The sequence below is a fragment of the Pongo abelii genome, chromosome 7 (genome assembly GCF_028885655.2).
Source record: "Pongo abelii isolate AG06213 chromosome 7, NHGRI_mPonAbe1-v2.0_pri, whole genome shotgun sequence".
Lineage (NCBI taxonomy): Eukaryota > Metazoa > Chordata > Mammalia > Primates > Hominidae > Pongo > Pongo abelii.
In genome coordinates this window covers 73,468,420-73,484,551 of record NC_071992.2, presented here as the reverse complement: position 1 = coordinate 73,484,551, position 16,132 = coordinate 73,468,420, and the positions used below count along the sequence as shown (strand labels likewise).

General features: G+C 37.6%; 1 protein-coding gene across 1 annotated transcript; it reads left to right on the top strand.

The window, feature by feature from the left end:
- The first annotated feature begins 5,853 nt into the window (after positions 1 to 5,853).
- On the top strand, positions 5,854 to 15,828 carry LOC100457945 (cytochrome P450 7A1). Its single transcript, XM_002819111.3, has 6 exons — positions 5,854 to 5,998; positions 7,546 to 7,786; positions 8,824 to 9,410; positions 11,377 to 11,507; positions 13,474 to 13,649; positions 14,230 to 15,828. Exons 1-6 carry the CDS (start codon positions 5,919 to 5,921, stop codon positions 14,527 to 14,529), a joined length of 1,515 nt encoding a protein of 504 aa, XP_002819157.2. The 5' UTR covers positions 5,854 to 5,918; the 3' UTR covers positions 14,530 to 15,828.
- The last annotated feature ends 304 nt before the right edge of the window (positions 15,829 to 16,132 follow it).

Genomic DNA, 16,132 nt, shown 5'->3' with positions numbered 1-16,132 from the left:
ATCTTTAACATGGTCAAAATACCTGTCCTGCCCAAGTTAGTTATTTCATTAAAGTAGAAAAATACACGAGAAGCTTTTAAAATGTGAAAACCTCAAAATGAATGTAAAAATTATAATGATTCTTTTAGAATTTGTCAACACCTTCTTTTTCTCTAGTCCTGCTAGGCATTTACTATCTCAAAACCATGTATTTAAGATGCAAAACTGTATTTGCCATAACTGGTTTCTTTTCCTATGGCTTCATGAAAATGTGGCTCGAATGTGTTTATTATGAAAGCCCCAAATTAATCACGACAAGACTTCACCAGCCCATTCCACAATAGACTCCCATTACTTTGCCCTGACTTAGAAACCTCATATACAGTCTTGAATCAGGACAGCTCTGTGATGCTCTTGGAAAATGCAAAGTGCTTTCTTAATTGAGGCAATCTGTGTCCCACTACAGAGAGGTGGTTTAACTTGTGAATTCAGGAAAGCAATTGGTTTGACTCAGTTTTTTGACCATGTTCTCAGTTCATTTTATTTAAAGCAATCAAACTGATGTGTGTGTTCTATGTTCATTGCACCATAGTGGGTTTACATAAGCTTATAGCTTTAATTGTTCTTTTTACATTCTACTACTCTGGTTTGAGCTTCTATGTTTTGTATATTTCCATTCATGGGGTTGAGATGTTTGATTCAGGCTTTATATTTTCTGAGGCCCGGAATAAGTATTTCTTCCACACTTTAGGAAGTGTGGTCCTCTTCACTACTCTATGTAAACAAAGAGAAAACTGACAGGCTGTGGTGGGATTAGAATTTAGTTTATTATTAGAACTCAGTTTATTTTGCCAGGTTTTCTGGCAACTATACCCCTTATCTTTGACAGGGCATTTACTCTTTCTCCTGATGCAGTGGAAACTCCACAGGGCCCGGGCTCAGGGCTTTCTTGTTCACATTGTCTCCACTGCTGACTCAGAGCCTGGCATGTAGTAGAGGTACAACGTGTGTGTGTGTGTGTGTGTGTGACACAGAGAGACAGAGAGACAAAGAGTGAGACAGAGAGAGAGACAGAGAAACAAGAGAGACACACAGAGAGAAAGATGGTGAGACAGAGACATAGAGAAAGAGAATAAATAAAACTTTACCAGCTGAAACAAAGAGAAGAGAAAAGCAGGCAAAGGATGTGCCATTGAGCTAGCATTTATTCAATAATTGATGCACCAGGCACTGTGCTAAAAACACATCAAAATGTCATAAAATCCATTCACTCATCAGGAAATCTTTTAGTATTTCCTTACAGTCTATTAATAGTTTTGACAACTGTAACAAGCATCTGAATTTCCACCTGTTGGATTAAAAGCAGCATATTTGGGCTGTGATAAGTACCATTTGTGGACACATGACAGCAGCAAGAAGTGACATCCTGAGAAGGGAAAACATATACCACATATAATAAGAAAAATGAATAAATATGAATATTTAAGACTGTTTTTCTGGGTGTGTATGTTTCCCGTGCTTTTGTTGTATAGAAGAGGGGTTGTAAGTATAGGAGTAAAAATATTAGGATAAAGGAAATCTAGATAAACACTGACCAATCTACATTTGAAAGGAGCTTGTGATGTTCTGAGAGGGGGTGAGGAAGGTTGTGAATGTATTTCACAGTTGTTTTGTTTTTTTTTTGACAGTTGTTATTTAGTTTTTATTTAGCTTTATATAGTTTTATTTCATCATCATAAACTTAACTCTGCAATCCAGCTAGGTATGGAAGGGAATAGGGAAAATATGGCACCCAAAGGAACTGCAGCAAGAGCACAAAGATTATAGGATAACACAAGCAAATAGGGTGGAGGGGTGCTCTCACAAGGTCTGTGGTTAAGAAAAAACACAAGTCAAATTTATTAGAGTTGTGCACAGTCAGCAATGGTGATCTTGCTGGTTTTGCCATTCCTGGACCCAAAGCGCTGCATGGCCTTCACAACACTCATGACTTCTTTCACCTTGCCAAAGACCACATGCTTGCCATCCAGCTACTCAGCCTTGGCAGTGCAGATGAAAAACTGGAAACCATTTGTGTTGGGTTCAGCATTTGCCATGAACAACACAGGACCTGCATGCTTTAGGATGTAGTTCTCGTCATCAAATTTCTCCCTGTAGATGGACTTGCCACCAGTGCCATTATGGCATGTGAAGTCACCACCTTGACACATAAACCCTGGAATAATTCTGTAAAAACAGGAACCCTTACACCCAAATCCTTTCTCTCCAGTGCTCAGAGCATGAAAGTTTTCTGCTGTCTTTGGAACTCTGTCTGCAAATAGCTGAAAAAAGACGTGACCCAAGATGTCAGATAATACAGTGGAGTTGACCATGGCTGGTAGCAGGGTGCTCCGGGTGTCATCAGCATCTGCAAAGCCATGTATTTACCATTTTTGGAAGCCTTTTAATTTCAAAATGATTTTAGATTCACAGGAAGTTGCTAAGATTGTACTGAGAGGTTCCCCCATACCCTTTCCTTTTTAAAAAAAAAAAAAAATGGTGTCTGTCTACGTGGCCCAGGCTAGAGTGCCAAGACACAGGGCACCAAGTCCCTAGGCTGCACACAGCAGGGGGACCCTGGGCCTGGCCCAAGAAACTATACATTCCTCCTGGGAATCTGGGGCTGTGATGGGAGGGGCTGCCATGAAGACTTCTGACATGCCCTGGAGACATTTTCCCCATGGTCTTGGGGATTAACATTCAGCTCCTTGTTACTTACGCAAATTTCTGCAGCTGGCTTGAATTTCTCCTCAGAAAACGGGATTTTCTTTTCTATTGCGTTGTCAGGCTGCAAATTTTCCAAACTTTTGTGCTCTGCTTCCCTTATAAAACTGAATGCCTGGCCAGGCGTGGTGGCTCACGCCTGTAATCCCAGCACTTTGGGAGGCTGAGACTGGTTAATCACGAGGTCAGGAGTTTGAGACCAGCCTGGCCAACATGGTGAAACCCTGTCTCTACTAAAAATACAAAAAGTTAGCTGGGCATAGTCTCGGGTGCCTTTAATCCCAGCTACTCGGGAGACTGAGGCAGGAGAATCGCTTGAACCCAGGAGGCGGAGGTTGCAGTGAGTCGAGATTGCACCACTGCACTCCAGCCCTGGCAACAGAGTAAGACTCTGTCTCAAAAAAAAAACAACAAAAAAAAACTGAATGCTTTTAACAACACCCAAGTTGCTTCTTGAATGCTTTGCTGCTTAGAAATTTCTTCTGCCAGATACCCTAAATCATCTCTCTTAGGTCCAAAGTTCCACAAATCTCTAGGGCAGGGACAAAATGCCCCCAGTCTCTTTACTAAAACATAACAAGAGTCACCCTTGCTATAGTTCCCAAAAAGTTCCTTATCTACATCTGAAACCTCCCCCGCCTAGATTTCATTGTCCATATCATTATCAGCATTTTGGTCAAAGCCATTCAACAGGCCTCTAAGGAGTTCCAAACTTGCTCACATTTTCCTGTCTTCTTCTGAGCCCTCCAAACTGTTCTAACCCCTACCTGTTACCCAATTCCAAAGTCACTTCCACATTTTTGGTTATCTTTTCAGCAGTGCCCCACTCCACTGGTACCAGTTTACCGTATTAGTCAATTTTCATGCTGCTGATAAAGACATACCTGAAACTGGACAATTTACAAAAGAAAGAGGTTTATTGGACTTACAATTCTACGTCACTTGGGAGGCCTCACAATCATGATGGAAGGAGAAAGGCACATCTCACATGGCAGCAGACAAGAAAAGAGCTTGTGCAGGGAAACTCCTCTTTTTAAAACCATCAGATCTCATGAAATTTATTCATTATCACAACAATAGCACAGGAAAGAACTGCACCCATAATTCAGTCACCTCCTACCAGGTTCCTCCCACAACACGTGAGAATTCAAGATGAGATTTGGATGGGGACACAGCCAAACCATGTCACACTACCATGCCTGACTTCCTTTCCATTTTTGTATGTTTGCTTGTTCATTTGCCTGAGAAGTGACTCTAAAGGACGGTATTATTTGTATATTAGATTGGCATTTTATCTGACTGGGATATCTTGCTGTGATTGGCCATGTATAAGATCAGCTTTTCTATGAGCCGTATTTTTAAAAAGATATATTAATTTTTAAAAAATCCACCTGTCTAAATAATATGCACAAAGCCCCCCAAAAACCTAGATTCTAAGAAAAATCTATGTACTGCCATACAATGATTGATATTAATAATTATGGTGATAAATTACACACAAAAAATGTGTGATCTCTGTTTAAACAGGCAAAAACAAAAAACCCATGAAATAAATCTATGGCATCTATAGCCAAAACTGGAAACAACCTACATATCCATCAATAGGAAATCAGTTAAATAAATTATAGTACATTTATCCAATGGAAGATTAAGCACATATTCAATATAATTATTTATACACATATATATATACACACATGTATAAATATAGAGAATACTGTGGGTGTATGTGTATATATATGTACATATACACACACAATGTGTATATATATGTACATATACACACACACGATGTGTGTATATATATACACACACACACACACACACATATATATATATACACACAGTACTGTTGCCTACCTTCTTTTGTCTTAATTCTGTGAACTGTCATTCACTCTGCTTCAGTAGGATACATCCTTCTTTTTGGTTCTTAGATTCACCAAGTTGATCCTTGACTCAAGACATTGCATTTGCTGCTTTCTCTTCCTGGAATATCCTTCCTTCTGATATTCACATGAGTAGTCTCTTCTTGTCATTCAGATCTCAGATGTCACATCTTCAGAGAGCCCATCTCTGATCATCATATCTAAAGTTGTCCTCATTCCCCCATAGCTTTCTATACCATGTTTTATTTTTTTCATAACATGTATTTTATTACTCCTTTCTCCATTGGAATAGAAGCTCCACTAGATTAGGAAATCTGCCTATCTTGTTAATGCCTGTAACTAGAATACTTTTGAAGAGTTCTTGGCACGTAATAAATACTCAACTAATATTTTTGTGTACACAGAAATAAAGTTTGGAAGAACATACGCCAAATAGTTAATAGTAGTTACTTCTGAGTAAAGGAGTAGCGTGGTAGGTAAATTATTAATAGATGTTCACTTTCCACCAAGATATGTTTTAGTTAGTCTTAACTTACTTGAAATGAAATTTATTACTTTAATAATTAGAAACATTGATAAACATTTTAATTACAAGAATGATAGATAAAATTTTGATGCTTCCAATAAGCTATATTTATCTAGAGGATGCACTTATGTAGAATACTCTCTTGAGGATGTTAGGTAAGTAACATGTTACTATATGTAGTAAAATATCTATGATTTTTATAAAAGCACTGAAACATGAAGCAACAGAAATGTTTTTCCCAGTTCTCTTTCCTCTGAACTTGATCACCATCTCTCTGGCAAAGCACCTAAATTAATTCTTCTTTAAAAGTTAACAAGACCAAATTACAAGCTTGATGAATAACTCATTCTTATTTTTCTTTAAATTATTATATTTTATGTATTTATTAGCTATGCCCATCTTAAACAGGTTTATTTGTTCTTTTTACACATACCAAACTCTTAATATTAGCTGTTGTCCCCAGGTCCGAATGTTAAGTCAACATATATTTGAGAGACCTTCAACTTATCAAGTATTGTAGGTCTCTGATTGCTTTGGAACCACTTCTGATACCTGTGGACTTAGTTCAAGGCCAGTTACTACCACTTTTTTTTTTTCTAATAGAATGAACAAATGGCTAATTGTTTGCTTTGTCAACCAAGCTCAAGTTAATGGATCTGGGTACTATGTATATAAAAAGCCTAGCTTGAGTTGCTTTTCAGTGGCATCCTTGCCTTTCTAATAGCAGATTTTCTTCCTCAGAGATTTTGGCCTAGATTTGCAAAATGATGACCATATCTTTGATTTGGGGGATTGCTATAGCAGCATGCTGTTGTCTATGGCTTATTCTTGGAATAAGGAGAAGGTAAGGAATGTTTTATCTTTAAATTGCTCTTTGATTCATCCATTTAATTTTTTTACCTTCATTTTTATACGGTAAATTTGGTTTTCTATATTTACACATATTAGCATTATCTTCCTTATTTTTTAAATGAAAAATTTGATTTGAATTTTTAAAGTAATGTCTTTTTTACTATATCTCACAAAACATATGATGACAGCTTCCCTTTTTAGTATTGGCATATACCGATGGTAATATATAAATGTATATTGGTGTTAAACATAACTGACAGAAATTGTATAAGGTCCCTATGTACATTTATATGTGTATCTAAAGAGGAAGCCCAAATTAGTAAGGATACAAATAGCAAGTGGGAATCTACAACGGAAAGGATTGCTTTCTCTCACACGGCTTCAATAGATACTCTTGCTAAATAAATGTTCTCTTTTAAGCTCATTCTTGTGCATCGTGTAGACTCAGCCTAAGCCTAGACAAGAGCATAGAGCCTGAGCTGATCATTCTATTACTGTTTTTAAATCAATGTTAATCAACTGTGGTGAATTGGGAAAGTTTGCTGAGTGTATGTGACATCGACTTCATTTATTTACAACTGGTTCAAGAATGCAAGAAAAACAAATATAGTCAGATCCAGAACCATAGTTTATTTAACTTCTAATTGGCTCAAGGAGTAATTGTGGGGAGGCACATAGATATTCTCTGCTATGTCAATCTCAAAAAGAGAAAATCACCCTGAGCATATTTCAGCTTTGTAGATTGCTATGTGTTTTCTGCCTTTTGCAGTTTATTTCAGGCCTGATAGTTTTTACTTTTAATTAAACTCCTTATCTTCAAACTAAGAAAAGAAAAGTAATTACTTTATACTGTATTATTCTATCAAGAGGTACAGAAGTTTATGTTGGAAAATAAGTTTACATGTTCTAATAAAAACATTTTAAAGGAGCACTGAATTACAATAGATGATTCTGTCAGTGTTTATCTTACTCAATTTCATTTTATAATAAGCTGATTCCTCACATGAGATTCTTCTTCTCTGAAACCATCCTTATAGAATAGTAATATCTTTAAACTAGGAAGATTTTGAAAACCTCAGTTCTGAAATCCTCTCTTATTCAGTGATCTGTGTCTTTAAAGAAAATAATCAAAAGAAACATTTTGAGATATTTAGAAAAATGATGCTTAGCAAAATGATAAACACTAGAATGTAGTTTTGTTTCCGCACTGACAGCAAGAATCTTGTTGGTCTCGTAAATCCTTTTGCCTGTATCATTGGGAAAAGTGACGAGCACATAGTAGACGGATGCTTGTTGAATGTGTATATGGATGGATGCATGAATGGATGGATTTAGTAATCCTTTCCACCAACATATCATGTTTCTAGGTTAATATAACCTATTACCGTAGTAAAAGAGCAGGGCCCATCCAACAAAAGAAATATCTATGAACTATAGGGTTTCAAAGTTTGAAGTCAGTGGGAAAAATTTTAAAACCTGGTGTAAGTAAAAACCCAAATCTGTAATCATCCATGTCTATCATACATTTCTGTCTGACAGGCAAACGGGTGAACCACCTCTAGAGAATGGGTTAATTCCATACCTGGGCTGTGCTCTGCAATTTGGTGCCAATCCTCTTGAGTTCCTCAGAGCAAATCAAAGGAAACATGGACATGTTTTTACCTGCAAACTAATGGGAAAATATGTCCATTTCATCACAAATCCCTTGTCATACCATAAGGTGTTGTGCCATGGAAAATATTTTGATTGGAAAAAATTTCACTTTGCTACTTCTGCGAAGGTAAACAGTTTTACATTTATATACCACTCTGTTTGTCTTCTACCTTTTTATGTGCTGGTCTATTAGAAATTTTGATGTACTTATATTTTATGATAAAGGTGTTGAAGAGAGTTATCCTTATGTGGAGATTCTTAGAAACATAAATAAATTATACATAGCTTCTTAGTAATAATCATTTAGAAAGTCAAAATAGGTATAGATTTGTCATTTGTTGATGAGCTAATTAGGGTGAAATATACATTAGATGCTCTACTGAGACAGGTGGCACTGTATGAATAAGATAGATAAAAATTCATCACATCAGCAATGTCTATGCAAGAATGCAAGTGATGGAAACCTAACATTCAACAGTTGTCTTACCAGACTTGTGCCACACAGTGTTTCATTTTGATAAGGAATTGGCAAGATATTTTAACATCATTTAGATGTAATAAAAGAAGCTCTGTTACTGAGAAAAAAACCAATAACTACTTACTTACTGAAAATAAATATTAGCTTTGGTCTTTGTGACTAAGTAGCTTAAAGTTTGGTTAAAATACGTCTACAGCTGGACACAATGGAACACACCCGTAGTCCCTGCTACTTGAGAGGCTGAGGCAGGAGGATCACTTGAGCCCAGGAGTTTGAGGCTGCAGTGAGCTATCATTGTGTCACTGCACTCCAGCCTGGGTGACAATGTGAGACCCCATCTCTAAAAGAAAAAGAAAAGGAAATCGACAAATAATATAAAAGATAACTAATGATTTTTAAAACATTATCAATTAGTTTATGTGCAATAGGTGTAAATAAGTGCAGTAGCATAAGAAATAAGACATAGATGACTTGAGCGATCCAGGGGAGTGCCACTGAAGTTGGCTTTAAAGGAAAGGTACAGTTTGGCCATTTATTTGTAAAGTGCTATGAACTTGTACAAGGGAAAGCCAATTTCCCGTGTTTACCAAGTAAGGAACTATGAAAGTATCTAATCCGTTTTTCAGTCATTTACTATGACTAGGTCAGGTTTAATTTCTTTTTCTGCATGTTTTATTTGCCTTCAGGCATTTGGGCACAGAAGCATTGACCCGAGGGATGGAAATACCACTGAAAACATAAATGACACTTTCATCAAAACCCTGCAGGGCAATGCCTTGAATTCCCTCACGGAAAGCATGATGGAAAACCTCCAGCGTATCATGAGACCTCCAGTCTCTTCTAATTCAAAGACCGCTGCCTGGGTGACAGAAGGGATGTATTCTTTCTGCTACCGAGTGATGTTTGAAGCTGGGTATTTAACTATCTTTGGCAGAGATCTTACAAGGCAGGACACACAGAAAGCACATATTCTAAACAATCTTGACAACTTCAAGCAATTCGACAAAGTCTTTCCAGCCCTGGTAGCAGGCCTCCCCATTCACATGTTCAGGACTGCGCACAATGCCCGGGAGAAACTGGCAGAGAGCTTGAGGCATGAGAACCTCCAAAAGAGGGAAAGCATCTCAGAACTGATCAGCCTGCGCATGTTTCTCAATGACACTTTGTCCACCTTTGATGACCTGGAGAAGGCCAAGACACACCTCGTGGTCCTCTGGGCATCGCAAGCAAACACCATTCCAGCGACTTTCTGGAGTTTATTTCAAATGATTAGGTGACTAACACCATATCCATTTCTTTTTTTTTATTTTAGTAGAAAGTAGAAATTAAACCATTTTAACTTTAAGAAAAAAAGCCTCGTAGTACTTTATCATGCCGTCAATCAAGAACGTAGCACTAATGCGTGTTAGTGTTTAACATGTATGAGTTCATTCAGTCCTCACAAAAACATAGGCAGCTATGACTGGTAAAAGTGTTTTATAGAAACAAAGACAGTCCCAGAAAAAGAGATGTCACCCCAAGCCACAGAGCTTGTATGTGCTGGTGTTGGGTCAATTCAGGCTGCCTGGCCCAGAGCCCTTGCTCTTAACCCCATACTGTTCTTCACGACGCCAACTCCACTCCATAAATGCAGTTTTCATAATCATAAAAATGTATTTAAGTGATTACTGATTTATGGACAACAATCAGGGCAGTGACTATGCCTTATTTATTTGTTCATTCACAGTTTGTTTTCACTCAGTTAGGAATGCTGTTCTTCTGTTTATTTGACCAACTATGAGAGCTATGAATCAATCATAATCTATTATTATTGATAAGAGACTTAGGTTGTGCTTTTTAAAACTGTATGTAACAGAAAAAAACTGTAATAACATATGTTTTACATAACATGATTTCTCTCCAAAGTGTTAATCTTTTGGGAATTTGAAATTAGAATGGTCTATTGAATTATTCCAATTAAATTAGATATTTAGTATCATGTAGACACAAAATTACTCCTCCATAGGATTGGGAATGCCAAATTTCTATTGATGGCTGATGACTTTAGGTCTTATAAAATATTTTAAAACTTAATTTCAGATGTGAGAACTTATTACTAATTTGTCACAAATGTTGACTATCTTCCAAAGTTATTACTTGAGAAAGCACATCCAGAATAAATTCACATATTTACAGCAGGCATATGACATCAATTTAACATCATAAAGGAAATTGTAGCCATATTTTATGATAGTCTTACAAATACTTATCAAACATTTTGAGACTCAACTTACTGTAATTTTGTTATGTAGCTCCCTAGACATGTTTAATCCTTATTAGAAACACTTATTTATAAAAGCCCTGACCAGGCCGGGCGCGATGGCTCACGCTTGTAATCCCAGCACTTTGGGAGGCCGAGGGGGGCGGATCACAAGGTCAGGAAATCGAGACCATCCTGGCTAACACGGTGAAACCCCGTCTCTACTAAAAACATACAAAAAATTAGCCGGGCGTGGTGGCGGGCGCCTGTAGTCCCAGCTACTCGGGAGGCTGAGGCAGGAGAATGGCGTGAACCCGGGAGGTGGAGCTTGCAGTGAGCCAAGATTGCGCGCCTGCACTCCAGCCTGGGTGACAAAGCGAGACTCCATCTCAAAATAAATAAATAAATAAATAAATAAAAATAAAATAAAATAAAAGCCCTCACCAAAGTTTAACTTTTATGTAGCAAAATCCCATTTTTTTTATTATTCTTTTTTTTTTTTCGAGACGGAGTCTTGCTCTGTCACCGAGGCTGGAGTGCAGTGGCGTGATCACGGCTCACTGCAACCTCTACCTCCCGGGCTCAAGCAATTCTCCTGCCTCAGCCTCCCGAGTAGCTGGGATAACAGGATCCCACTGCCATGCCTGGCTAATTTTTGTATTTTTAGTAGAGATAGGGTTTCACCATGTTGGCCAGGCTGGTCTCAAACTCCTGACCTCGTGATCCACCCGCCTCGGCCTCCCAAAGTGCTGGTATTACAGGCGTGTGCCACCACGCCTGGCCGCAAGGCCATTTTAAGGCAACAATTCTTACTAATATCCAATGACATAAACTCAATTACAAATGGAGTAAATGCAAACAGGAATATCCCTTTCCCTCCTCCCCTGATATCTTCACCATCTAGTTAAAAGAAGGGGGAAAGGCCTATTTGTTTGCAGATCTCAAAGTATGGAAAAAGTTTATTTTCTGTACATACATTTTTTCTCTTAACTTTTAATAGGAACCCGGAAGCAATGAAAGCAGCTACTGAAGAAGTGAAAAGAACATTAGAGAATGCTGGTCAAAAAGTCAGCTTGGAAGGCAATCCTATTTGTTTGAGTCAAACAGCATTGAATGACCTGCCAGTATTAGGTGGGTATATTGTTATGCTGAGTTTCATTTTCTATGTCCTACTACTTTAACAATAATGACCAACATAAATTATATACTTACTGAATTCTAGGCATTAAACTAAGTATTTCATATGAGTTTTCTCAGTTAATCCTCACAACTGTCCTGTGACTTGAGACTGTTACTATTTATTTGTACCAAATGACACCTAAAGGTTAAGCTGCAGCCTGGGTAGAATCAAATACATCATTATGTGGCATCCTATTCTCTCAACTACCACTCTGCACTTTCACACTATGTTTCTCATGTTCCTCTTACCACTAATCTGATGGTTAATGGAAGCATATTAGTCATTTTCATAAAATAAAGGAGGGAAAAGAACCATTAAGAAACCACAGTTACCTGCATGGATTGAGTGATGGATTTGAAGGTTCTTTGATTTTTCTTTGTTCTGCTTTTCTATATTTTATGGAACTATAACAATATGATATTTTTATTTTTATTTATTTATTTATTTTTGACAAAGTCTCGTTCTGTTGCCCAGGCTGGAGTGCGATGGTGCGATCTTGGCTCACTGCAACCTCTGCCTCCTGGGTTCAAGACATTCTCCTGCCTCAGCCTCCCAAGTAGCTAGGATTACAGGTGCATGCCACCACCCCTGGCTAATTTTTGTATTTTTAGTAGAGACGGGGTTTCACCATGTTCTCCAGACTGGTCTCGAACTCCTGACCTCAAGTGATCCGCCCGCCTCGGCCTCCCGAAGTGCTGGGATTACAGGCATGAGCCACCACACCTGGCCAACAATATGATATGTTTATAGTAATAAAGTTTTCTTTTTTCGGTTATTTTCTTTAAGGAGGCAAGAAGCTTAGGTTCCATGTTGGGTCTGACTTGGGAGACTTTGGACATGTCACTTCTCTTTTGGGGGCCTTACTTTTCTTATCTGTAAAATAAAATGCTAACATTCTGGGATTTTATACACAATCATGTGATGAGCACCCTAAAACATGACAGTTAAAGGATAAGGCTAAAAGGTCAGGCTGGACCTCTCGCGAGCTCTCTATATTTTAGCCATTTTCGAGTTGGTTCTTTTTGTCCCTTTATGCCTTTACCAGGCAGCGGGGATCGCCACACATCAGATAGTATATGGATAAAAATAGGTTCTTATAAATGTTGAACTGAAGCTGCATTAAACACCTAGAAAAAACATATGTATATATCAGTGCTATCAGTGTATTCAATCTCAGAAGTCCTCAGTATATTAAATCTCAGAAGTGATAAACTTTGAATAATTAATATAAAAATATATTACTGATTTTTCCAGTTTTATTAGATTACTCTTCTATAAAATGATGGAATTTTGTTTCCCAGTTATGACCAAGATGATTATCTCTTAATCAAAAGATTATTATTAACTCAGAAGATCAGATTTAAAGATACATTCAGGCCAGGCATGGTGACTCACGCCTGTAATCAAAGCACTTTTGGAGGCTGAGATGGGCACATCACTTAAGCCTAGGAGCTCAAAAGTAACCAGGGCAACATAGCAAAACCCTGTCTCTACAAACAATAAAAAGAAGAAAATTAGCTGGGTATGGTGGCACACGCCTATAGTCGCAGCTACTCGAGAGGTTGAGGTGGTAGGATCACTTGAGCCTGGGAGGTTGAGGCTGCAGTGAGCCAGGATCATGCCACTGTACTGCAGCATGGGCAACAGAATGAGACCCTGGCTAAAAAGAAAAACAAAAATAAAAAAATTCAGACACAGTTGAATCATTGATAACAGCATAGTGGTAACAGAAAGAAAGTTTGGGAAATGTTTATCTGATCAGCTTCCCATACCGTGTTCATCTTTGTGTTATGCACTGCCAGGCTGTCTGTAGTTCAGACTCTATATCATATGACCTTCGAACACTTGGTTTGTTCTTCTCTTCCTTCCTCCCTTCCTTCTTTCATTTTTTATCTTTTTTTCTTTTAAAATGTTTAGATAGTATAATCAAGGAATCGCTGAGGCTTTCCAGTGCCTCCCTCAACATCCGGACAGCTAAGGAGGATTTCACTTTGCACCTTGAGGACGGTTCCTACAACATCCGAAAAGATGACATCATAGCTCTTTACCCACAGTTAATGCACTTAGATCCAGAAATCTACCCAGACCCTTTGGTAAGTGCCTGCTCATTGAAGTTCAATATCCAGGTGATAGCTACGTAGATCTAAATAAAGAGGAAATTTACAATGGTAGAATTGATTTTATCATTGTAGTCATAGGGATTGTCCCCTTAATTGTGTTAAATATTCATATATTTTGGAAAATTTAGATAGTGGTCTGAATTTTTCATTTTTAGTCCTGATATTAGCCATCACACAGTCTTTGCTAGATTATATTTGCAGTCATGATAATAAATCTGCCACTTTTTTTTTCCTTAAAAAACACCTCCTCCCAAATCCAGGAAATTGGAGGCTAATATATTGGTTCTTCTAGTTTCTTCTGGGAACCCTTCTCTCTCTAGCTCTGCCTGACTAAGGAACTAATCATTCAAGCAGGATAGGAGGTATCAGAAGGCTTCCTTAGCTCATTAAGCTCCTGTTCCTTATTACTTTCTGATTCAGTGTGGAGTATTTGGTAAATCACTAATGGAGTAGATTTAAAAAGAAAATTACTCTTTGGAGCTTCCAGGTTGAGAAAGAGATAAATTTCTTTAAAACTAGCTTAAAGGCTGTTTTCTTTGTATTTTTATTGCAGACTTTTAAATATGATAGGTATCTTGATGAAAACGGGAAGACAAAGACTACCTTCTATTGTAATGGACTCAAGTTAAAGTATTACTACATGCCCTTTGGATCAGGAGCTACAATATGTCCTGGAAGATTGTTTGCTATCCACGAAATCAAGCAATTTTTGATTCTGATGCTTTCTTATTTTGAATTGGAGCTTGTAGAGGGCCAAGCTAAATGTCCGCCTTTGGACCAGTCCCGGGCAGGCTTGGGCATTTTGCCGCCATTGAATGATATTGAATTTAAATATAAATTCAAGCATTTGTGAATACGTGGCTGGAATAAGAGGACACTAGATGGTATTACAGGACTGCAGAACACCATCACCACACAGTCCCTTTGGACAAATGCATTTAGTGGTGATAGAAATGATTCACCAGGTCCAATGTTGTTCACCAACGCTTGCTTGTGAATCTTAACATTTTGGTGACAGTTTCCAGATGCTGTCGCAGACTCTGCTAGTGAAAAGAACTAGTTTCTAGGAGCACAATAATTTGTTTTCATTTGTATAAGTCCATGAATGTTCATATAGCCAGGGATTGAAGTTTATTATTTTCAGAGGAAAACACCTTTATTTTATTTTATTTTTCAAAATGAAGATACACATTCCAGCCAGGTGTGGTAGCAGGCACCTGTAGTCTTAGCTACTCGAGAGGCCAAAGAAGGAGGATGGCTTGAGCCCAGGAGTTCAAGACCAGCCTGGACAGCTTAGTGAGACCCCGTCTCTAAAGAAAAGATATGTATTCTAATTGGCAGATTGTTTTTTCCTAAGGAAACTGCTTTATTTTTATAAAACTGCCCAACAATTACTAAAAGTGTTCAAATTCACGTTCTAGTGAAATTGCATTATTTGTTGACTAGATGGTGGGGTTCTTCAGGTGTGATCACATATCATAAAGGATATTTCAAATGATTATGATTAGTTATGTCTTTTAATAAAAAGGAAATATTTTTCTACTTCTTCTATATCCAAAATTCAGAGCTTTAAAAATGATTATCTTCATTTCCCGAAAACACTAAAGGTGGTTTTATTTTCCCTTCATGTTTTAACTTATTGTTGCTGAAAACTCTATGTCTGGCTTTAGCTATCTTCTCTATATTTTTATTTCATTCATATTAATGAGAAGAGTTTTCTCAGAGATTAAAAAAGGCAGTTTTTCTGTCATTGTGAAATATACATTATCACTGAAAAAATGTAGCTTTTATGTGATATGTTTTAAAGTTAAAACTTGATGGAAATAGCCATTTGAAAGCTTTGGTTATGAAACATGCGGAGTGTATTAAGTGCAGCTTGACATTATGTTTTATTTAAATGCTTTTTATCTCTAAATGACTTGCAGATGAAAAAAAACTAAGGTGACCCAAGTGTTTAAATGCTGTGTACAACAGTGTTTTGATAAAATATTTTAAGTATGAATTATCAGCTCTATGTCAATTGATATTTCTGTGTAGTATTTATATGTAAATTATATTTAACTTTTTGCTTATTTTACAAATATTAAGAAAATATTATAACATTTGATAATTTTGAAATGATTCATCTTTCAGAGATAAAAGTATGAATCTATGTGTATTTATTTATTTATTTAGAGAAAGAGTCTCACCCTCTCACCAAGGCTGGAGTGCAGTGGTGCGATCTTGGCTCACTGTAACTGCCACCTCCTGAGTTCAAGCGATTCTCATGCCTCAGCCTCCTGAGTAGCTGGGACTACAGGCACGTGCCACCATGCCTAGCTAATTTTTATATTCTTAATAGAGACGGGGTTTCACCATGTTGGCCAGGCTGGTCTCAAACTCCTGACCTGAGGTGATCTGCCCGCCTTGGCCTCTCAAAGTGCTGTGATTACAGGCACGAGCCACCACACCTGGAC

Bases quoted from the DNA above. Each gene is read 5' to 3' on its own strand.
- LOC100457945 (XM_002819111.3), top strand. From the start codon at position 5,919: ATGATGACCATATCTTTGATTTGGGGGATTGCTATAGCAGCATGCTGT. The intron at 9,411-11,376 runs GTGACTAACACC...AACTTTTAATAG, and splicing joins AGTTTATTTCAAATGATTAG to GAACCCGGAAGCAATGAAAG. The intron at 11,508-13,473 runs GTGGGTATATTG...TAAAATGTTTAG, and splicing joins GAATGACCTGCCAGTATTAG to ATAGTATAATCAAGGAATCG.